Source organism: Ostrinia nubilalis, chromosome 5 (assembly GCF_963855985.1).
Source record: "Ostrinia nubilalis chromosome 5, ilOstNubi1.1, whole genome shotgun sequence".
NCBI classification, from domain to species: domain Eukaryota; kingdom Metazoa; phylum Arthropoda; class Insecta; order Lepidoptera; family Crambidae; genus Ostrinia; species Ostrinia nubilalis.
This window is the reverse complement of record NC_087092.1, coordinates 13,315,099-13,339,805: the sequence shown is the minus strand read 5'-3', so window position 1 is coordinate 13,339,805 and position 24,707 is coordinate 13,315,099. Positions and strand designations below refer to the sequence as shown.

The following is a 24,707-nucleotide window of genomic DNA, read 5'->3' as shown; positions in this document are numbered from 1 at the left end:
ACATACGAGAAACTAAGCTGTGCGACTTCGATTACGCGTGAAAATAGTTTGAATAAAAATTCCCGTTTTTGCAACATTTTTCTTTACTGCTCCGCCCCTATTGGCTGTAGATATTGTTATATAGCCTAAAGCCTTCTTCGATAAGTGGGCTATTCAATACAAAAATATTTTTTCAAATCAGTATTTTATTATTCGTATATGTTACAGGAAATGTATGAAATCCGTCATTGTATACAATTCCTAGGAATTGTATAGAATTCCTAAAATCACCCGGAAATGTGTGATGTAAATTATATTACACACATTTCCTAGGAAATTTAAATTTACTATAATTTTACCAGGTCTAATTTAGCAACCTTTTCTGCTGTCTTATAGAGTTGTTAAGAAACTAAAGTTGCAAAGTCAGTACCTCCATTAAGTTTGCTTTAATTGTACCTGGACGGCTGCCAGACAAGGCTATTTCTTAATCACTTTATTTTCAAACTAACGACTAGAGTCTAAGTTTTCTTTAAGCCACAGTAAAGTTTATTCAATTTCATTTCTAAGTTTTGCGATTTTAATTTATATCTTTTTTTAGATAACCGTTCTCTTTTATCATTATTAAAATTGTTGTCTACTTTTTAACACATGTCCAAATAATGTTTAACTTATTTGTAGAATAAAGAAATTGTGTCGAAGGTTATAACGTACGAGGACTTAAAGCTATGATCAAGAAACTGAGACAAATTGAATTGTATAGATTATGTACACGAGGCCTGAAGAAATATAACAAGAAGAAAAATATAAGTAGGTATTCCATGGAGGCAAGGAATTAAGTATCTACGCGAAATTCTTTTGTTTCAGAATTTCTAATTTTACCAAAACAGTACAAAATGAATTTTAAACTTCTTTAGCAAATTATAGCTCACGTGCATAAAAATAAACGAAACGTCATGATAGGATTTGCCAAAATTCCAGCCAGAAATAATCAATTGACTAGCTAACTTGATGAGCCCATTCATATTCGGTTTATTAGTATTCCCCCGCCGTTTCTATTCCTTCCGCTCCCCATACAATTTATACTTGGAGCTCGTAATATCAGCAAATAGCGGATATAAGGAAAAATGGAGGGAAACAGAATTTAAATATTCATTAAGGGGCACTCACCAAAAATATTGTTTTCACAAACACATTTAGAGCTGCACTTAAATTCTTTCAAACTCGATACTTCTTGCTTTACAAAAGTTAGAAATACGAGTACTTAAAGATAGCTATTATAGCTTGTACCTACAACACAAAAAAAGTCTTTCTCCAGTAAATTGAGCTTTATATCTCTAGTTTAAGGTTCAAAATAATTGTAGATTTGTTTGGTTCGACTCTACAAGAAAAATAAGAATTCTTGCTTTACGCTCCCCATAAACAAGGTGATGGTGTTTTTATGTGGTTGCTTGTACATTCGTTATAAAATTGTTGCAGCTGGGGTACAAGGATTTTCTAGAGATACGCAAGTCATTGCTGAAATATTATCTCGCTTGCCATTCTTCTCTATTATACAACGAGAATATTGAAGCTAGAATGAGTAAGCAAGAGCTGAAAAGTGTGTAGTAATTGTGCAAACAGATTTCTGTTTTGATTTAGGTATTATGATATAAATTATCATAATAAAACAAAAAAGAAATAATATTTAAGGGCAACACTACAAAAAATTTTTTAAATTCATCTCTTTACTTCTGCACTGATAACAAAATGTTCATCACGACCCTTTATTCATTTATCTGACTCTTGATAAGCCTCAAATATTAAGTACGGGAATACTGCTAGGATTATCTTAAGTAACCTTCCATGAATTTATTGCTTTTAAAAATCTAACAAATACACTAATGAAGCCCATTCTCCTCCCAGGTAGCCTAACGATGTTGGCGCGCTGGCTGGTCGCCTGCTGCGTGGTGCTGTGCGCGCGGCCGGCATACCCTCAGGGCGCACAGCAGTGCCCCGCGCCCAACACCATGACGCCTTGCAGCTGCACCGTCAAGAAGAACGGGCTCGACATCCTCTGCGAGTTCACAGAGCAGCAGCACATACAGAAGGTGAGGCTGTCACTGTAAGAAGTAAGCTTGCTCCAAGTGTATTACATCTTAGAGGCTGGTACACCCTCAGGGCGCGCTGTAGTGCCCCACGTTCAACACCATGACGCCCTGCAGCTGCAACGTCACAAAGAACGGGCTCGACATCCTCTGCGAGTTCACAGAGCAGCAGCACATACAGAAGGTGAGGCTGTCGCTGCAAGAAACAAAGTTTACCTCCTTGGAAGTAAGGCTTGTGTGTGTAAACACGAAGCGAAGGTGAGATAACTAATAGTCAATCGTTCGTGATTTCAAACGACTTTCCTGTTATAATAAACCTTCCTGTTTTACGAGTAGGTTCACCCTCAGAACACCTTTGTTTTTTAAACAGAAAGCTTTTGAACTGACGTCGTAAAGGGGTTTATTATTTATCAATTACCAAATCTGACCTTGCCCTGGCCTTGGCTCACGTCATTAGTCACATGGAAACAATATTAGTCGACATTTGAATAAATTATTGTTTTGCTTGCAGGCTATGAACACACTTCGCTCCAAACCGATGATAATTTTCTACTTGAAGCTGCGACACAACAACCTGGCAAAGCTACCGGCGTATATTTTCTTGGGCCTGGACATCCGCCATCTTACAGTTCACAACAGCAGCTTAGCTGTCATCGAAGATTCCTCGCTGAGTTCCATCGGTAAGAGTTTACACGTAGTTTGGTTTCAGATGCTAAAGTGCATTCAATAAAAGGCTATGTGACTTTTGATCTAACATTATTTTTTAACCGACTGCGCCAGGTTACGTTTTTAGATATAGGTAAGTATTTGCATTCGTTTGCTGGATTAATATAAACGACGCAATAGAACGAATTAAAGGCCTATTCAAACCTGAGCGATATTCGCTGCCGCTGTAGGTAGAGGTACATACCGCGCGGGTTTCGCTCAGGTATTTAGTATCAAGTACCTATCGCGGCTAGAGCGACCTGAGCGATATTCGCTGCCGCTGTAGGTAGAGGTACATACCGCGCGGGTTTCGCTCAGGTATTTAGTATCAAGTACCTATCGCGGCTAGAGCGACCTGAGCGATATTCGCTGCCGCTGTGGGTAGAGGTACATACCACGCGGGTTTCGCTCAGGTATTTAGTATCAAGTACCGCGGCTAGAGCGTTTTCACTGCCGTAGACGGTAGCGAATATCGCTTAGGTCTGAACAGTATTATTACCGCATACCCACTGGGTTTTCTCTGCCGCAGACGGTAGCGAATACCGCTTAGGTCTGAATAGGCCTTAGTTAATAATTTTCTCCACCATTCGACTGTTAACACAGGCAAACATTTTTGCTTAGTTTAGGTATACTACCTTAGTTAACATATTGTTACTAACCAAATAATTTCATAGTCCCATTTAAGTTTCTTGTATTTAGGCTAAGTTTTTATTCAATAAATTTATCTTATCTTATCTTAACAAATCAACCAATTTCCTTGTCAGCGGACTATAATCTACCAGATTCTAATTAAATAAAATCGTCAGATATGATAGCCAGATCTTTACAACTATTAACATAACAATTTGGCGTGTAATTATATCGCTCACTCATGCAAATTGGGATTAACCAGCAAGGCTCATTACGCGCTGGAAAATTCCCTGTAGTGGCTACGATTATCGGAAAATATTGAGCAGACTGCGGTTGTGAACTGAACACGCTATTTTAATTGATGTTTGTTACTATTTGGTTTAATTTTACCTTTAATTATCTATCATTCACTAAGCCCAAATCTCCAGTCTAATATTATTTAGTAGTTACATCATAAATAACGTAAGCTAACAGCAAACCTAGCGGTAAATGTCACTTACGTATTTTTTCAATTCATTAGGAACAGGAAAATGTAACACAGCAGTGTCTTTTGTCCAAATTACATACATCACAAGAACCCGTTGTTTTATGCTGGTACTTTGTTTAACAAGGATGTTTGACAGACACATTGTGTTGTGAAACAAGAGTAATGTAACATTTATTTTTCCTGGTGTACGTCAACATAATTATACATTTTTTTCATCGTTTTTGGTTATACCTACCTAATTAAAAAAAAAATTAAAAAAAATGTAACAGGTAGGTACAAAGTTTTGTTTTATCTCTTTTTATGTATTAAGCCTCATTTATGGACCATATTTATTTATATATATAGGAGAAGTGGCTAATAGATCTTTAGTCAGCCATTTATTTTGCCATAGTTTTACTATTAGTTAAATTAAAACGAATGTGAGATCACCAGTAGACTACTAGCGATAAATAATAACATTAACTTGCGTGTACGTACATAATTTACAAAGGCTATATTTATGGATGAAGTCACTCAGACAGAATAATGTCACTCACATAAAAAGGATAGCAGGTTTTTGTCACTAACATAGAGAAATATCCAGTAAAATAACGGAGTGATGCCGTTTTCTCTGCCGTGACAGTGATGAAACGCTGTAACATTCCTCAATTTCAGCAGGACGACGGGCAAAGCCTGTTAATCTGCAAATAGCTTTGATGTCAGCATTCTGAAAGCGATAAAACATAACAACGGCTTTTGGCATAGAAAAACAACCGGGATAATCCAAATGTGTCAAAAATAGCGCGTTTGAAACACCAGTTTACTGTATATTTATCTGTGTGCTTACCATGAGTTTACGTTAGGTGTGCTCGCTAGCGACTGCGTAAAAAAATGACATTAATTGTATGACATATTGTGCAGCGCCCCTAGCGGCTACTTTTAAGAAAAAAATGCTTCATAGAGATTTTTGACGTATTCGCTAGCGAGCACACCTAACGTAAACTCATGGTAGGTACACTGAAAGTTAAAACAAAAAGGTATAGGTAGTATTCATTGTAGAGTTTTTACGCGTTCCTACTCGTACTTTGTGCATTTGCTATATTGCTATTCGGTACTTAACTATGAAATAAGCGTATATTAGGGAACATTAAAAAACAACTCATTCGACATCTGGATTTTTACAAAAGTAACATGACAGTAATTATAAATAAACAGTATTAATTACGACTTAATTATGAAAACAGAAGAACGAACTGCTCTTTAAAATGTAAATTTAATTTTCAGTGGGAGGCTGTATCGAAAGTAGGTTCATTAAATGAACCTGTCACTTAGAGTCCGAATTCAAATGGTTTTCAAATAATTTATTCGTTGATCCAATATGCATGTGATAGCTGAAAGCTGCGATATTCTAAGCTTAATTGACTCCAGCTGATTGGTTAATAATGCAGGAATCCGTTAGCTCGCCTGTATAATCTAATCGGGCTCGTGTTCCGAGATTGTTTACTCTATAGTTAAGTGTTGATTAAACTGCACCGTCTAACTGTGATTAATGACAAGGGTCAGATGTCGCTGTAGGTCTAGGAAAGTTATTTGATTAGGACATGCAGTTGGTGATTAAAATTTATTTTTGACTGTAAGTAGAGGCAACGACACATTGAGCTAATTTCAGGCAGCTAAATAGGCGCAATTTTGAAACAAAAATGTTAAATTCGTATTTTAGAGTGTATTGATACAACATTGATACAGATCGTAGTTATAGCAATGCTATGCCAAGTAAAGCATTTCAAAGTTTTGAATAAGATTTAGGTGGTTCTTAGGGGACATGAACTTTGAGAGTTGACGGGAATTTTGCAGAACAAATTAAGCTTTCATCCTAAAGAACTATTCCAAAAGAATTTAGATGGAAAATCATCAAAATTGTTAACCAAATCGTTATTCCCACAGGAAACAAGCTGACGCAACTGGACGTGTCCCAGAACAGCCTGGCTACGATCCCGACCTCGTCGTTCACGCATCTCAACCACTTGCTCATCTTAAACATGAACCACAACAAAGTATGTTTTTTTTGTACTCTTATATTTGACTGAACAATGCATCTATACCACTTTTATCTTGAGTCATACTAGTAGACATTTCGAATGCAAGAGTCTAATGCCCGTTTTCACCATCAATGCCTAATTTTTAAGGGACACCTATGAAAACAAAATTCATGTTATGTGTTACTATAGGGGCCACTTAAAAATTAGGGGATTGATGGAACCCCTTTTGGTAATAAATGGCCAGAAAAACGGAAAACTCTCTTTAGAGGATGTCCGACCGGCCCCTTCACCGTTCGGCTATCATGGCTTTAATTTTATTACATTACTAGTTAGGTACTCCTCCAAGGTTTTCCACAATGCACGGTCCTGCGCTGCCCGCATCCAAGCTCTTCCCGCGACTTTTACCAGCAGTGGACGTCATTTGGCTGAAACGAACGAACGAACGAACTAGTTACTACACTCAAACATGCAACTACCGTGCCACAGAAGTCTTCCATTAAAATAGTCATCAAAATCCACGTCACTGATAGCAGAATTACCTATTATGTAAATATTTTTCAACAGAAAAGTTGCGTTAACTCCGTAGCATGTTAATCTTTGTTATTAATAGTCCCTAAAACCTTAACTTAAGACTTCAGTCATTAAGCCCGCCGTGTTCATTTAACTCGCTTTAATGACTCCCATAATTGCGTGTAAGAGAATCCCTGAACACGATGTCTCACACTTCGGTAATTATTTACTGAGTGATTTAACTTGCATAAAGTTCTATTGCCGTTACCAACCGGTCAAAATAGAAATCATTGCAGGAGGCTGATGTTCAGCAGTGGACGTCCTGTGGCTGAAAAGAAGATGATCAAAGTTTTTGTGATGAAACGGAGGCAGCCATTGCAATACAAACATTTCTTTACCTACAACGGAGAAGCTTTTGTCTTGCATCTCACCTGATAAAAACTGATCCCAGTTTAATATACATTTTGCTTTTAAAAGTTCATGTGATTTTAGTGAACTACCAGAAACATAAATTCGTAACAGACCATTAGATTATGAAAATAAATGAAAGTTAATATTGATAAGCGCTTTTACAAATTATCACATTTACTATTATCACCGAAAGCAATGTCCTGGGACTGTGAACTATTCTAAAGATCCGATACGATATTATCAATTTCATTTTCATATAACACTTTATTGCTAACAAACTTCAACCATTTTAGCTTAGAGTTGGGGTAACAAAATGGCATCAAATATTTAACCTCAAAGTCCTCAAACCTACCCGTTCTGTATTCAATTAATCTGCCTGTCAGTTGGTTAGTTAGTTACAGAGGCTGAGTTGCTCCACTTAGGCTGGGTTGCACCATCTTGCTTTAACTTAGACAAACGTCAAAAATCTGTCAAAATCCATACAAAAAGCACTGGTTATAGTCAAAGTTACGGTCAAAGCTAGGTGGTGCAACTCAGCCTAAGCTTTGACCGTAACTATAACTATAACCAGCGATTTTGTATGGAGTTTGACAGATTTTTGACGTTTGTCAGAGTTAAAGTAAGATGGTGCAACCCAGCTTAGTATTGCTTCAGTTATTTCTGAAGGTGCTCGCTGAGAGCACTGGCGTGTAATATTAACAAAGCTGAAATAGATTTTGATTGTTAATGGTTTTGACAAGATGTTCAAACTCTATTTTTGCTTAATGATGCAGAAATTGATGAAACTTTAGAAAATGAAGCTTACAAAGTAATATCCACGTTGTGTCTTTTTCATCTTGAATCTGAATTTTGTAAAATTATTCAGAAAACTCTCAAAAGGTAAGTAACAAAAGTTAGTCTATTGAATTTATTGAGCTTATGATACGGGATGATAAAAAGAGGATAAAAGGATGAAGTCTCTAAGGTCACAATCTTGAAAGGATATCCAAGCATAATGATGTGTTCATATGCTTGGATATCGACTCAAGAATGTTTGTAATCTACGCTGAGTTTAACTAAACATTTGAGCTTCATTTCCTAAAACCGACAATAAAGTAATCGTATCGTCCTCACAAAACATTTCTCCTACACTCATTTAAGGCTGGGTTGCACCATCTTACTTTAACTTTGACAAAATGTCAATAAGCTGTCAAAGTAATAAACTCCAAACGAAGCAATTATAGCCAGAAACTTAGGCAAAGCTGATTTATTTTCACTTTTTCAAAAAAAAATGTTTTTGTTTTCGCGCTTTATTTTTTTTTCATTTTTTTTTAGGGATAGTACATTAGTAGAGCTACCTCCCCTTTTAGTTTGATTCACCCATTCTGGGACACCCTGTATAACTGTACATACAATATGTTTGTTTGTTCAAAGGTAACCGCGGTGCACAACCGCGCCTTTATGGGGCTAGACACGCTGGAGATCCTGACTCTGTACGAGAACAGGATATCTGTCGTCGACGGCGAGGCTTTCAAGGGGCTCGAGAAGTAAGTACCTCCTGGAATACCTTTCAAGACTGCGTAAATGCATTTTATGTTGGAAATTTTCTTGTATTGCTTTACTAAAGCTGTTTGCGCACTGTTAGTCAAGTAGGTTTTACTCAAGTTTGACGTTACTCTTAGGGACTTTCATGCAATTTATAATCGGATACGTACCTATAAGAAACAAATTAAAATAACTAAGATTTTGCTTGCAAACTACATATTTATTGCCTGTTTCTAATGGTCTCCCGATAACTTCATACTACGCGTAAAATCCATTGATTTCAAAATTTACTAAAATACTGACGATTTAAAACTATGAAAATATATTCTTTTCAAAAAACATCATATCATAATCGTTTAGGGCCTACACAGGCACAGTATCTATACACGAAAATACACGCACTTGCCACGTAAAGTGCCCATTACATTTTATTGACAGATAAAAAATCTCGTAACAACAATGTTACCTACTACAAAAAATCGCAAATCGTAGCACATTAACTTGACATATTAGTGGAGTTTTATATGTAATTCAGGATAAGCACACAGTAAAATAGAATGACAAAAACCCCAACGTTTCAAAGTGGTCTCTAAACATTATCGACTCGAAAACAAAATGTTTGCAGTAAAGCCACACGCTGTCCAATGAAACGTGAAATACTACGATCGAGTACGTTACAGTTTCAACAAACGACTGTTTAACACCAGAATGTATGGAGCCGGGTGTCCCTAACGGTTTTAAAGCAAAACGTGTCACACTTAACTGGTCAACATCAAATTATACGACAAAACCAATGAAAGGGAATGTGGCTATAGCCCTTACAAAATAGATATACTTGCGTGGAATGAGACACTAATAAATAAGTTCATAGTTTAGTTGGACGTTAAGCATTTTTTACTGTTGTAACTTGTTGTTAGAAGCGACAATAGCCCAAAGATGTCGGGTCAGATCCAATGAACGCTGGTTTGAACCGCTCGGCACCGCTGGACTATTGTGGTGAAACCGTAACACAAATTTTTAGCTAACCTCGAGGGATAACAAGACTATTCTTCGAAAAAAAAAACTGTAATCGATTTTTTTTTATTGTCAAGTCTATTGTATTTGAATAACATTTTGGTCTTTTAGGTACTTACCGTTTTTCTACCGTCTTATTGATTTATATTATAAGGAATTCCAATTAACTTTATACATTTATTTACTTGTAAACGTATTAAGTATCTTAATCGAAAATATTGTCAGAGCTACTGGCAACTGGAAGGAATAAATTACAAGTCAAATTCAGCCGGATCTGTCTGCACGAGCTCTTCAAATTGCGTCGCAAAATGTACAATTTGCTCAAAGTTTTATGGCGGCAGAAATGAGATCGCGGAGTTTGTTGGACGTTGCTCACCGACATGCCGATACTTGGGGAAAATTGTCAAGAAAACTCACGTAGGAAATATACGAGATGCTTTTTGATGTTGTTAAATCAAATTCGCAATGAAGAGGTCTGTGATTGCTAAGAGTATCTATACCTAAAGGTAGGTACTCTCAGTATTAATACAATTTATCTTTCCAACTAGAAAGAGACATTTTATTTTGTCTGTGATTGATGTTACGAGTACTACGAGTATTTAGGCAGAATAATCAAAAATTGGAAAATCTAAAATGTTTTGATTACTTAAGTTCTAAAAATAGTGTAGAACCTATTTAAATGTTAGGTACCTAAGAAGGTACTCGTTTTTGTCAAAGAATTCTCAAGTCCTTTAAAACGAAAGCTGAAACACAAAAACTTTCAAATGCATTGCAATGGCGCTTAACCGTTTATCTTGTTCTTAGGAAGCTGAAACGACTGAATCTTGGCGGTAACGACCTGACGGCGGTGCCGCAAAAAGCGCTCGCCTTGCTCGAGAACCTCAAGAAACTGGAAATGCAGGAGAACCGTATCGCTACCATTACGGAAGGAGACTTCGCCGGTATGATTTAGGAATAAATTAGATTATTACTTTTATTATACAGGGTTTTTGGTGAGAATTTCGGAAAAAATTAAATAAAACAAAAAGTAGCTCACTTAGGGTCAAATGGGCGAACTTGTATTCTCAAAATGACCTTACCTATACACCCACGAAGTTTGTCTAACCTTCCGCCAAATACCCTGTATACTTCTCTAAAGATACCGTCTATTGGGATACTGAAATAATATCGTAAACTTGATTCTTTGTATTGAGATATTTCATTCTGTTTTTATATTTTGTCGTACCATACCGTATACACGTGTATCGATCGACAACTACTGAAATCTCAAATTCAGACCAGCAACATCTAGTTACTCCAAAGTCGACATAATATTTTGTCTATTTTTTCCAGGAAATGAAAGCCAAGAATCCAATTCTTATTCGCTATGTTTTGATAAGTATGTTTTTCTACAGAACGAGGGAATATTTGCAGACACTGCTTTACTTATTACCCAGAAAACTAATGTTATTAATAAGCAGCTGAGCTTGAAAAAATCCACAACTTTTAAGCACAAAAAATATCAAAATATCTGTATAAAGTGCTCGTGATTATGTAACTATAAAGTTCCACGTCTTCCCTTGTAACTATCCGAATAACTTCCAAAGCAAATTGAAACGTGTCCCGAAATTACTTCGCCGACATAACATTAAAGTGCCGTCTCATTTCATTAAATCCTCGTCAAAATTAGCAACTTCAACTCTCAAATAAAACCTGAACGGAATTCATAATTAATGCAAATTTGTTCCAGGTTTGCGTAACCTAGATTCCCTGGGGTTAGCACACAACCAGTTGCGTGAAGTGCCGGCTCAAGTGTTCTCCCATCTGACATTTCTGAACTCTTTGGAACTCGAAGGAAACCTAATTCAGAGGATCGATGAGAAAGCTTTTTCAGGACTGGAAGGTAATGTATTCTGCCTTCGCATCTTTGATATCTGAGAAAACGATTCGGTTTAACCAACAATATTTAGATGCGATATTTCAAATCGACTATAAATACAGCCTTTGTCTTTGTTTTCTCGTAATGTAAACTATTCTGCTGTGGTTTGTTATTGAAGGTTGTGTAAATAACAATACACGTACAATACATATTTTAGTTGTAACCGTTACGTTTTGTAGAAACATTGATTAAAATATGAGAACTGTTTTCATTCTACTTAGTTAAAATATTTACGGAACTGTAATTAGAAATGCATAATGTTATAATGTAATCACTAACATAACGAATACCTAACATACAATGAATACAAAACATTGTAAACTTTGTACAGGTATTCAAAATTTTGCGAAGTCATTCTAGCTTTCAGCTAGTTAGAATTCAAAACGGGTTTTCTAATTAAAATTCTAACGGTGGGCTGGCCAGCCTACGTGGCATTCCGAAAAGAATGAATTCAGCTTTTATCTGTGTGCTTACCATGAGTTTACGTTAGGTGTGCTCGCTAGCGAGTACGTCAAAAAAATCTATGGAGATTTTACTTCTTGAAAGTAGCCGCTAGGGGCGCTGCACAATATGTCATTACATTTAATGTAATTTTTTTACGCAGTCGCTAGCGAGCACACCTAACGTAAACTCATGGTAAGCACACTGTTGTGTGAGAGTGGTTTTTAACCGACTTCAAAAAAGAAAGAGGTTCTATGTGGCACTCGGCATGGGGCACACTGAAAACCAGAGTCGTGGCCTTCCTCAACGTGGGCCACGGCATATGCTGAGTGGGGTCCCATTGCGATGGGCATCGCTGTGCGACAGGATGCCACTGCTCAGTTTACTTTCTCTTCCATTGTATATTTTATGTGTTACCTCTGTCTTTTTAGGGTTTTTTTATTTACCTCTTTTGTCTTTTGTGATGTCCGTTGCAATAAATGTTTCTTTCTTTCTATGTTTTCGATTGCTTTTTTTTAGAAAACCTTCAATATCTCCGTCTCGGAGACAATCGGCTGCATGAAATCCCCTCGGAGGCGCTTCGTCCGCTGCATCGCCTACGTCACTTGGATCTTCGCTCCAATAACATTACCTACATCAGCGAAGACGCATTCACTGGATACGGGGACTCTATCACGTTCCTCAACCTGCAGAAAAATATGTAAGTTTAAATGATTATTTATTTATTATTATTATTCCTATATTATTATTCTACTTCTAATATGAGGGAATCAAAAGTGGCTCCAAGTGGCTCGTGTACCTATTTTCGCTAAAACTTGGTTTGTTTCCTTTTGATAAAATCACTCAAAAAGTTATGAATATTTTTTACAAAATCAGTCGTTAAGACACTTTAGGCAGGCACCTACTGAAGCTAAATTAAAAGGAATTCAGTTATTCTGTATTTGAATGAGGAATAAATTTTCTTTCATTACCTCAGCTTTAGGATTAATAAATATTTCTCTGCCTATTTTGTTTGAAATAAATTGTGCTCTTTGACTTATTCATCAAGGAAATTATGCCGGCAATGGTTCACAGCTTTTATGATTTAGTTCATCAAGCAATGAACTTTTTTGTATTGATATTGATAAGAGTTATTTTTAGAATTTCATCGAATCCCCCGCATTTTTTCAAAGCGGCAATATCGACTGCTTATTCAGCCAAAACCATAATTTTGAACAGAGGCGAGACTTTTCTGGTTCAATGAATTTCTTTTAAATGAGCGAACGATAAATTAAACCCTTATTTTCCGTACTATTCCAGTAACCGTTAACCACATTGTCAAAAGTTTCACTTGCAATTTTGCTTCTCCGTAACGAGTTAACGACTAACTTCATCCTTTGTAGTGCTTCCCTAGTAACCCTGCCCACATTATAATAATTCATAATCAAACTAATTTTCCCTAAGAGATCGCTTGCACCAAAGTTATTTTTAATGGTGAACGCACTCTCACGATAATGGGTGAAACTTCGAAAAATTCAATTTTCTAAGAGTCTGCGTTAACGACATAAGTACTTAGTAGGTACATCTCGTGTACTTTAATTAACTGCTACCTACGTGAAAAATAGCCTATAATATAATATTTGATCTACTTAGTATGAGATTCGATTGGCTTCTACAATATATTTTTCTGACGTATAAAGTGATATAACACAGGTTAAAATGTTTGATCAAGTTTTAAATTATTTCACAGTAAGGGCACATACACACCAAGCTTTTTCAGGCAGCGTTGACGCGCGTTTGCTGCGCTGCTAAATTAGATTTCTTTACTTCATAGCATTGATTGCGATAATATCGCGTACACAGCACGTTCCATTTGCATCCAACTATTCGCGGTGTACATGGCCCTTAAGCGATTGAGTCCCAGATGGCATTAATTAATGTCATAATAACAATTGATTATCTATTGTGTCTAGATTCGCGGAGCTTGAAGGATTAATGAACTTCAACCTTGTTATGGACCACGTAACAAAATTGCATCGCAAAATCGCTTAAAATTCGAATTTGGCGAAAAAACGCCGATAGTTACTGGAGATCCTTCAGAGTTTGGACTAACGCGCTGGCGTTACTTGAAACCAATTTATGTTGTTTTTTTTTTAAACAGGATTCATCAGCTGCCTACGATGGGCTTCGACAACCTGAACTCTTTGGAAACCCTTAACCTTCAGAACAACAAGCTGCAGCACATTCCTGAGGAAATTGTAGAGCCTATTTTGGATACTCTTCGGGTTGTCGATATAATGGGTTCGTATGATTTTTAATTCATGAAACTAATGTTATAAGTTATTTGAAGAAATTATAGTGTTCATGAAAATATATAAATAACCACATTTATTAATAATCCAGTCTGCTGCTAGTTTACATTACTTTTCGTGTTGGATTATAATCATTAATAATATTCCACTTATTGACCTTTATGATAATATCTTCAGTAATTATAGATATAAACATCACTGTTATTTCTATTGAGAACCTTGATAATATTGTTGATATGTATTCGTTTAGATAACCCGTTGATTTGCGACTGCGAGCTGGCGTGGTACGAGGCCTGGCTCGCCGGTCTTAGGGACCGCGACGACGAAATGATGCAGAAGAAGCGAACCGTCTGCACCATGCTCAACGAACACAGAGAGTACAGCGTCGCCAAGATGCCTCTAGAAAAGATGAGCTGCAAGAGGAAACCCGCCTACGGACGACCCTCCTCTGCAACAACCAACACATGCCACGCCATCAGCATCGCAGCCAACGCACTTCTCGTTGCCCTCAACCGAAGACTCTAGAATAACCATTAATTTAACCCTTCTTTAGTCCTATTTCAGTTACGCGAAGACCAACATTCGGGCTAGCTGTGGCCGGATAGCCCGAACAGAAAGCCTTCGCCACGTAAGTTCTGTTCAAACTTTGTAACGTAATGAATTTGTGCAATAAATACGATACATATCAATTTTGGGCTGATAAAACAAAATAGTTGTATATTGGAGCGGTAGCTTGATAAGGAGTGGTCTAAAGTCGAGTAAATTAGTGTGATACGGTATTTTTACATATTAGAAGACCTCTTACGGTATGCCTTACCTTAGAGTATCTAATGTACCAAGAAGTAGGTGGACACGTTGATTACACCAATCGTTGATAAGTATCACTGGGGAAGTGTCTAAATTTTGTAATATAGAGCTTCGAGAAGCTAAATTAAATAACAGGAGAATAAATTCGTGTTATCACGAATAATTGCTCTTTTTCTAGCACAAACTTTTAGTTTGAAATTTACAACGCCCTTGATATTGAAATTTTAATATTTTTTTATCATTTACCCCCGCCTTTACGATTGTATTATAGTAAGCTTTTATGCATTTACGATGTTGACTATTATAATATTATATCTATAATTCTAAGCATAAACGAGTATGAGGTGTTTTAAGCTATATTTATGTACAATTTACATCTATCTCCATCGTGTTAACACTGTTGTTAAGATTTTACTCTTCGTTATAATTTGTTATATACCTTCGTTTATTTTAAGATCTTGACTACTTGAACTTTGACGGTTTCATTTACTGACTCTACAGTGCTTCCGTATGCTCTACTCTATTTTATTTTTTACAGATTTCCACTTGAAGAGTAATAGGGCAAAATTGAGTAGCAGAATAAGTTTAGCGCCATTTTCTAAATTGCTTCACAATAAAAGTCGATATGCGTTATTCTAAATTAAATAGAAACTGCGATGATGTTCGATTCGATGTAGACTAGGTGTAGGTAGTTAAGTGTTAGGTAATTTTGTCGGATTAAATATGTTGATACGTTGTCACTAGTAAATTTCTTGATATACTCTAAGAGGTAATTTTGAGAGCCTCCTTGGTTCAGATTTGTTTAAACAAAGCGTTTATTCGTAAAGCTTTCATGAGCTATGTTATTTTTGCTTTACTCATTTTCTTTGATAGGTAATGTTTCGCAGTAATTAAATTGCTGTTAAAATTTATCGATATTAGGTAGTCGAGTAATAAATGTGACTTTAGACATCGTTTGCTAGCCTGATCATTTTGCAAGTTTAATTATAATCTATTTCAACGTCGCCAATATAATAGGTACTCAATCAAATTTGACGCGACATAATATTCAACAACAAAATAATTGATAGAATACAAAGCTATCATTTGATGCATTAGGCAAGAACGTGTGAAAGTGATAAAATGTAACCAAAAACATATCCCTTAGCCTTTATGTGTAAGATGATAATATTTATGAATGTGCTAAAGAGAGAGATAATGGTAACCAACATTGAATTTTGGGGTAAAATAATCGATAATACTCAGGTATTTTCGATTAGAATTGAAGGAATTTGGAAGACCAATTTATAATACTTTTTCTTTGTCCTCTTCCTTCTCTAGGGTCATCAAAGTGTGAATGAGAAATTTGAATGTATTTGAAGTATGAAAAAATGCTGTCGAATGTGTGTAGGACGCGAGATCGAATACTTTGTATTCAATTTACACATGTTTACACATTTTTTATACACTTCCATTATTTCATGTTATCTTGATATTTTCACTTATATTATAGTCAGTACACAATTTACACGTTTCAGTAGAATATGCACAATTATACACATATAATTAATATATTACGCACATAAATAATTATAATCATAATATTAAGAAGCAGAGTCGAAGTAACCTGATAATTAAGGAAATCTCATTATATACCGTCTTAACAAAAATTGTAGTGGAAATATTTTATTCTATATCATATTTTGGTGTTAAATGTCGTGTTACATATTTAATATGTGGAATATATTTACTGCTTCGTGTCTATTTAGATATAATCTGACGCAAGTTAAAATTAAGACTGTCGCATAGTTAGAAGGATTGGATAAACGTGTGTATCTTTTACATCATTATACAAGTTTCATAACATATTGTAATGTAATATTATACATTTATATTCCATTTTCGACATGGAAATAAAATGGGAACCAGCATGAAACATATCGGGTAGGTGGGGAGCTTACGATGAAGTTCCCACTGGCCAATATCTGCATATCAATATAGTAATAAGTCATTTTAACCTTTACCTATATATCTATTGTTGTGTGTTGTATAATATATTATTCACTGTTGTACTACCTACTCATTGTTGTAGCATGAATGATATTGGCTTAAAACTGTTGTAGTTATTCACTCTTGCTGTAAATATAACTCGTTATTTATTTTGTGATTGTGACGTTATTATTTGTAACCAGTTATTTGTAATTATTAATGTGGTCTTCTTTGATCTTTCAATCAAGATTATGAGAATATATGTACTAGATTTTATTACAAGCATATGTTACGTTTTACCTATTCATCACAATAATTTATCAAAATTGTTAAAAATCAGACGTTTTGAATGGTCGTTTCGTGGTTTTTAAAGATCTAAGTAATATACTCATAGATGGGTATGATTGTATTAGAAAAATGAGAGTTTGATGATGGAGATTGTATTTATATGATGCTCATAATACGTTTAAGATCCTGAATTAGACAATTGTAGAATCATGAGTATTTTAAATCGAATGGTAACGACAACGGCAGACCAAAGTGAAAATTTACAGTCAGTAATTTAGACAGTTCATTGGGAAAGTTAACACCACGAATCTAAGCTAAGTAATTTGTATATTCTTCTGTATTTGTCTGTTAACCCGAGTTTATAGTCACATTTATTATTTAAATAAATGTAATTGTAGGTAATCTAACTCTGTAATTGAGATTTTACCGTAAATGTGTATTTATTTAATTTCAGTTCAAATATAAAAATAAATATAACTCAAACTTGTGTTTTATTTGCTTACGTCACTCCTGAAAATAATATTGTAGTCTATTTATACGAGTAGGTACCTATGAAGAGACATAATGCTCATGCAGGCTATCTATCGGTAACCCTTGTGATTTTGTGTCATTTTTTGGAAGATTTGTAAAATATTTAAGCATTGTAGCCAGGTTAGTTAGGTATGGTGATAATACAAATAATATCAATGGTTTGCTTTTGGTTCAAAATCCTATCGTTTCTTTGTCCAAAAATGTTTGAATACCTTATACAAAAAAGTAAACAGAAAATTGGCCTACAAAGATTCAGGACTCAATTGCTTCAATAGTTTTGTTAAAAAACAACTAATGATATCGAAATATTAATACTTAATAGCCTCACATTTGTTTAAAATTAACGTTACTTAATCAGTTTAAAAATAACCAACTGTACGGTAAACCTTATTAATTAGTTTGGAGCTAGTTAGTGTGGTAATCAATGAAAACCGCAGCATGTTAACAAGGTCGATAGTCCATTAGCGAGGGGCAGGTACAGCCGATTGCACGTCGAACCACCCCGGAAGTGCCGGCGAAATATTAAATGAAAGGCTAAAATGTACCTCATAATTTCAATCATAGGACGTCCACTGCCGAACATAGGTCTCCCCCAATGATTTCCATGTTGATCGATTGGTATTAGCGGCATGCGTCCACATTAATATTATAAAGGCGAAAGTTTGTGAGTGTGAATGTTTGTTACTTCTTCACGTCTAAACGGCTAGAGTGATTTTAATAAAATTTGGTATTGAGTTAGCTGACACCCTGGATTAACACACAGGCTACATTTTACGGTGGGAAAACCGCGGGTAACCACGTGGGGGAAAGTTTGGATTGTTTCTTTTGAATAGGCTCCAAAACTACTGGACCTATTTGAAAAATTATCTCACCATTAGAATCTTTTATACTTGGTAAACATAGGCTATAGAATATCTTCCAAAAGCTGGTACGGGGTTTGCCGGGTCAGCTAGCGATTTTATACAGATTATGATGTGGGTGGGCAAGTTATTGTGGCTGGCAATCTAGATCTAAATATTAATATTCAGCCAATCCAAGCTTCTGAAAACATAACCTACAGCTTCGCTTTGTAATAATACTTGACTTGGATTACCCAAGACTGAAAGCATAATCCACCCCTTATAATTCCTGAAATGTGTAATGACGTAAATGATTTTAAATTAAGTAGCATACTGCGTTACTTGCGTAAACACTAGGGCTGGGTTGCACCATTCTAATTTAACTTTGTCAAAGTCAAAAATCTGTCAAACTCCATACAAAAAGCACTGGTTATGTCAGTGGTTCCCAAACTTATCTAGTCTACTGCCCACTTTGAGAATAAATTATTTTTAGCGCCCCCCATTTTTGTAGTCAAGAGTCGAGCTCAGTCGATGTCTAAGAGTCCTCCTAGTAGATGACACCTCCCAAGCCTCTACACAACGTCCCGATTTTTTTTCTGGGTCTCTTACCGCCCCCCTTTAAGCCTGCAGCGCCCACAAGGAGGCGTTATCGCCCACTTTGGGAAAGACTGGGTTATGTTATAGTTACCGTTAAAGTTAGGTGGTGCAACTCAGCCTAGGCGTTGTTCGCGTTACAAGGGCTCATTAAAACTTTTGTCCAATTAACATAATGCCACTTCACAGAAGGTCGCTAAATTAATGCCTAATTATGCGAAGGGCCACATGTTTGTTTCAGATGAGTGATATTTGTTTTGGGACTCGTACGGCGCGGTATTTGACATGACTTAACTGTGTGTAAATCAAAAGATATTTTTATGGGCACTTTTCTCTTAATTTTTTTTAATGAATAATTGAATGAATAATTTAACTATGTTTGCCTTCACAAGTCTAAGTCTCTACTTTAACTTTATCTATAACCTTAACCGGTGTCTTTGCATAGAATTTGACAGACTTTTGAGTTTTGTTATAGTTAAAGTAAGATGATGCAACTCAGCCTTATACGAGTATTGATTACCGTTACCAGGAAAAAATTTGAAAAATGTAAACGTACAGGCTCACGGACTCGATAAACCGTAACTTTATACCCTACTGTCTTTATAATAAGAAGGAATCGAGTACATAAGTAGCTACTATAGTAATTATTAGATACCTACTTGAAAATTTCAAACACTAAAATAGAGTGAAATTAACGTTTTCAGATAGCGTCTACCTCATTACAGAATTCCCTCTATTAAATTATTAAAGCAAACCTCACAATATTACGGAAGTGGCTTTTCTTTGGTTTCGTGGCGGCAAACGAGACATTAAAAGTCGTTTAATTATTCGCGCCCCTTTAAAAGAAGCTATAAATATTAGCGTATCTGTGTTATGAAGGCTATAAAACTCCGCTATTACTCCGCGGTGACAGCTGATTTATCACATTTCCTCTGAAAGCTTAGCGGGCGTTTAGTTCTGCGATTGTGATCTTTACGCTTTAGCTCTGAATGTTCGCGTTTAACTAGAGTAGTTATCGAAATGGATCTACAAGCATAAAGCACAGGCATCAAAATCCAGTCTGTGGAAATGAGATCACCTCATCAAGATAAATAATGTTCTAATGACAAACTTTGCTCCATATTTGAACTGGGCTAGAAAAAGTGGGATAGCTCATTTATGAAATAGAGTCACAAATATTTTGAAAAAACAAAGTTGAAGCTTCGTGCTATTCTTACCTGGGTTGGTATTTATATTTGACTGAAACAATAACTTTTTGCGAATTTAGTGATTTAAGTAAACTTTTCTCGAAATGTTTATTACAGAAAGTCAAACAAATAGGTAAGTACTAGTGACAATTTAAACTACTGTTTACTCGACTATTAGTGAGTTACTCGATTAATGTTGAAAGTCTTAATTTCCACCAACAATTTACTCCGAGACACCATAACCGAAACATAATTTATGACGTTCAAAATGGTTTCGCAGCTCGTTAAAATGTAACAGAGTTTTATTAAAACTATAAAACGGACGTTTCACCACGTTGGGGTGCGGCAAAAATTAACTCTGGTCGCCGGGAATTATTTATACTTTCCAACTGGGATTAGCAGGGTAGTGTTTTGTTGTTGTTTCTCGCATTCCATGGTGGTGTGCTTAATTTGCTTTTAATTGTTATGTAATAGTACTACTAGGACACAAGGTGGAACGACGACCTCATAAAGGTACCAGAAAGGCGCTGGATGCAGGTCGCCACCAACCGGCCATTGTGGAAATAATTTGGTGATGAGTATCTATCATAATACTATTAGAAGAGGGCTGAGTTGTTATAGTTATGAAACAGAGAGTTTTATGAATCACAATGCACAAGCATTAAATATTTTTAATGGACGACATATACCTAAATTTATACATATAATATTAAGACAGTTTTTAATGAGAATAATAAATCTAGAGTTAATACAGTATAAATCTAATCATTCACATACTTATCAATCGCTACAATTATTTTAACTTCATCAAAGTAATATATTTCGTAAACTCATATGCGTGTTTGCAGGCTGTTACATATGTGTAGATTTCAACAAACAAAACAGTTAGTTATTCGTGAAAAGTGGAAATTTCAACGCACACCCGGCCACCCGTGGTCTTAGGCCTGGGGACAGAGGAGTGGTTATCTACGAAAATAGTTTCACCGTGTAGTTTTTTATGATGATATCTCATCTATGTCACGTAAGCTTTATGCCCGTTTATTTTTGGTTCACGATAGTCGAAACGAACTATATAAATGCTGAAACTATTTTTATGAAAAAGTTGTTCACGAAAACAGCTTTGACCCTAATTAATTGAATGGTATTGAGTGTTTGAAAGTAAAAAAGGGTCAGATGGAAGAAAAAATAACGTAAGATACTTTCTGAAGTAGGACTCAGAATTAAACAGTCCGGATTTAAGTCTTATTTTCATTTGCTTTACTTTTAATTTAGCATTAAAAACGTTGTAACGTTCTTGTGTACAAGATACGAAAAAATAATTTACATTTGTGACGGACGTCATTTATTAATTGACACTTGAATTATTGAAAAATTACTATGCACATCTTTTCTGCAGCTTTGCATGCACCTAGGTTATTAGTTCGAGAGCCCATAAAGCACGTTATCCCCCTGACTACGCAGCGGTGATTGCAATATTCCCGGCATTTGCCATCACGCCCGCCCGCGCCGCGTTGATGAAAAATATGTGCCTCGTCGGTGTTGCTTTTTTGCAATTGCAGCTATAGTTCGGGGCGATGAGTTCATATTTATGCAGTTCAGCTCATCGCCTGAGAGCAGCTTTCATTTAGAAGAGCAGATGGGAGATATTGAGCCGTATTGGTTTCGCTATCTGCAACGTAAGCCGAATATTGGTTTGTACTAAAACGAGCGTGGGTGTTGTAATACAGTAATTGTAACCGATGCCTAATACGAGTGCCTGTTGATTATTGAGTTAATGTGAAATTTGACTGTCACACGTAATTAAGTAAGTCGATCTACCGAAAATTGTTGGATAACCTGGTGTTAGACTTAATTTAAATTGGGTAGTATTTAAACGAGTGACTGTAAATGTATGTTGTAAGTGTCAAAAATAATTAATGTGGGCTAAAGAATTACTAAGTGAGCGACTGAGTGCGAGTGACGAAAAATCAAAATAACAGCAACTTACAAAAAAAAATTGAGTTCCTTAAAATACAAAATGAGAAGCTTCATAATATTTGAGCGACCTAATATTTGATTGAGTGTCAACGTTAGGTCCTGTATTTTTTTCAATATTTGGCAAATGCTTTTTTTATACTGAGCGGTATTTTTAACTTTAATGAAGTGTTTCGAATGCAAAAACTACTTTGAAAAATACTATTATGAACAGCGTATTATGAGCCCAAATTTAAATAAAAAATGATCTTATGAAATAAATATTTGACGGAACACTATTCTAGTAGCGAAAAAAATAAATCATTAAAATTTAAGGGTAGGTAATCAAATGAAACAATGTATCACGAAAAATGAAATAAATTTGTATTTTCTTAAATCGAATCAACAAAATAAAATAAGTCGCTTCTGTCAACCCAAAAAAAAGTAATCTTATTAATAAGGTTCATTGATTGGTACCTATGAGGATTGAGGAGCTCTACCTACTCATCGTCACTGTATGATAAGTGCTGGCTTGGACTTAGCGGGCCGGCCTCATTTTCTTTTTTGTCCAATAGGTATCAGTTTTGCTTCCAGTGTGGCGGTGTTGTTAGTTTGAGCTGAATTGCTAGACCCAAAACGTGTTTGCATATACAATTATACATATTTTGTTAAAAATTCGGGACAGTCGCCCCGCCCCCATTCGAATTCGCGCGCTGTAACAATCTGTAGTTTTCATTAATAAAGCGTATCAAAATAAAAAACATGAGACCTGAAATATAATATCAGTAACCAATAATCATTAATAAAGCAGCTCACAAAACTTTGCTTAGTATTAACTTTTTTGTAGTTCGTTCAGTAAAACCTCAATTAGAAAAATCTAATGTATCTTCATATTAAAGTTGCCCTCTCTGTATTTCTAGTCGCTCACTTAGTAATTTAGTCGCCCGGATAGTATTTTTATGTCTGAAATGTAATAATCAAAACCCACATTTTGTAAGCTCGTTCTGGATTTTATTATTGATCAATATTCGTCGTTAGTTTGGTAAATTTTTCGCTTACTCAAATTCATACCGCTCAAGGTATTAAAACAGTATGCCATCATCAGTCGCAAAGTTTTTTTTTAGTCGCTCGTTTTATAATTCCCCATTTGAATTAATAGTTTCTTCACCAGATGCGTTTATAGCTCAATCTAATCGAAGTACCTAGAATGTAGTCTTTAAAAATCTCAAATTCTTTTGTTTTTCAAAGCATCAGTCAAAATCAAAAAGTCAGCCTCACCTGCAATTTTATTAGAAGTCTGGGAATTAATATATTAAGTTGTTTTCTAATAAACAATTGAAATTTTCCAATTAACTACTAAGGCGAGCAGCGTCGATACAGAAAACTTTATCAACAGGCTTATCAGCGGATCTCTGGTCTTACTTTTAGTGCTTTATAAGTTCTTCTTTCGAACATTTAAGTATTCACCTTTGAGAACTTTGTGGATGAATGTTTTGAAGTTTATAATCCCAAAGATTTTAGTTATTAATATCAAAATTATCTAAAATCTTTTGAGCTAAAAGTAAGGGCATCTACTTAGAGACGTAAAGGTATTCCTTTGTGAATGAATATTGTTAGAATAGGTACCTTTAGTTTGTGTAGTAAAGTTAACATTACTATGTCTGATAATAAGGCTTTGTATTTGTATTAGAGCTAATTTATTTCATTTTAGTGGTCTAGTAGAAATTAAATTTTATAGGTATGTACGCTTTCTAGGGTAAGAGTTCCAAAAAGCCTTATCTATTTAAATATAGTAGAAGTATATTTAATTCTTGCTGAACTATTCATAATCCCATTTCCCTACTTGCCCTTTTGAGTATCATCTTATTTTTGGGAATTCCCTTTATGACACTAAAGGGGTAGGTACCCATGAACGGCCGCCATCTTTATGAAAGAATGACTTAATTAGAGAAAAGTTACTTTAGTAACACTTTATATTTGGTGATGGTGATTGTTGGTAAACGGCAAGGGTGCTGAGAAACTTCATTTTAAAACCCAGATGTCTCGAAGGAAAACAAAAACATGGCATGTCCCTGTTCCTTGAATCTACTTTTGATTTAGACAGGATTATGTATACTCACCCAGCTGACACCGTTATAGCCTACTTATATTTTGCAATACCTACCTAAGCGATATCTAATTACTTTATTTCAGTAAAATCTTGTGAAAACGTGTAATGAGACATGTCTAACTGTATGAGTAATGAGTATACAATTTTATTTCTATGTATGTGTAAATAAGTATACACAAATCATTTTGGTTCTGGACAAACATTATCATGTATATGCCCCTGGCCGTCAATAGATATCGAAGGTTATGGACGACCGGTCAGTTTGTTTGACCAGGTAATCCCATACACAATCCCTAATGGGCTGATATAGAGTTATTGTCACCGTTATCAGGCGCTGATTACACGAGCTTATTATCTATAGTTAGTTAAAATTGCGCGGAACGTTCGGACAGTCAGTGTCATTTGTTTTGGCAACTTT

At 35.5% G+C, this 24,707-nt stretch overlaps 1 protein-coding gene across 1 annotated transcript in view; it reads left to right on the top strand.

The window, feature by feature from the left end:
• LOC135071974 (slit homolog 1 protein-like) overlaps positions 1-17,558 on the top strand; it is a 28,832-nt gene extending 11,274 nt beyond the window's left edge. The window contains exons 3-11 of the mRNA XM_063965880.1: positions 1,882-2,066; positions 2,575-2,743; positions 5,809-5,918; positions 8,238-8,350; positions 10,167-10,303; positions 11,092-11,244; positions 12,241-12,421; positions 13,862-14,001; positions 14,263-17,558. Of these exons, the coding sequence (XP_063821950.1) occupies positions 1,893-2,066; positions 2,575-2,743; positions 5,809-5,918; positions 8,238-8,350; positions 10,167-10,303; positions 11,092-11,244; positions 12,241-12,421; positions 13,862-14,001; positions 14,263-14,537 (1,452 nt within the window). The 5' untranslated portion in view covers positions 1,882-1,892 and the 3' untranslated portion in view covers positions 14,538-17,558. The remainder of the gene's footprint in view (positions 1-1,881; positions 2,067-2,574; positions 2,744-5,808; positions 5,919-8,237; positions 8,351-10,166; positions 10,304-11,091; positions 11,245-12,240; positions 12,422-13,861; positions 14,002-14,262) is intronic.
• Positions 17,559-24,707: the final 7,149 nt, after the last annotated feature.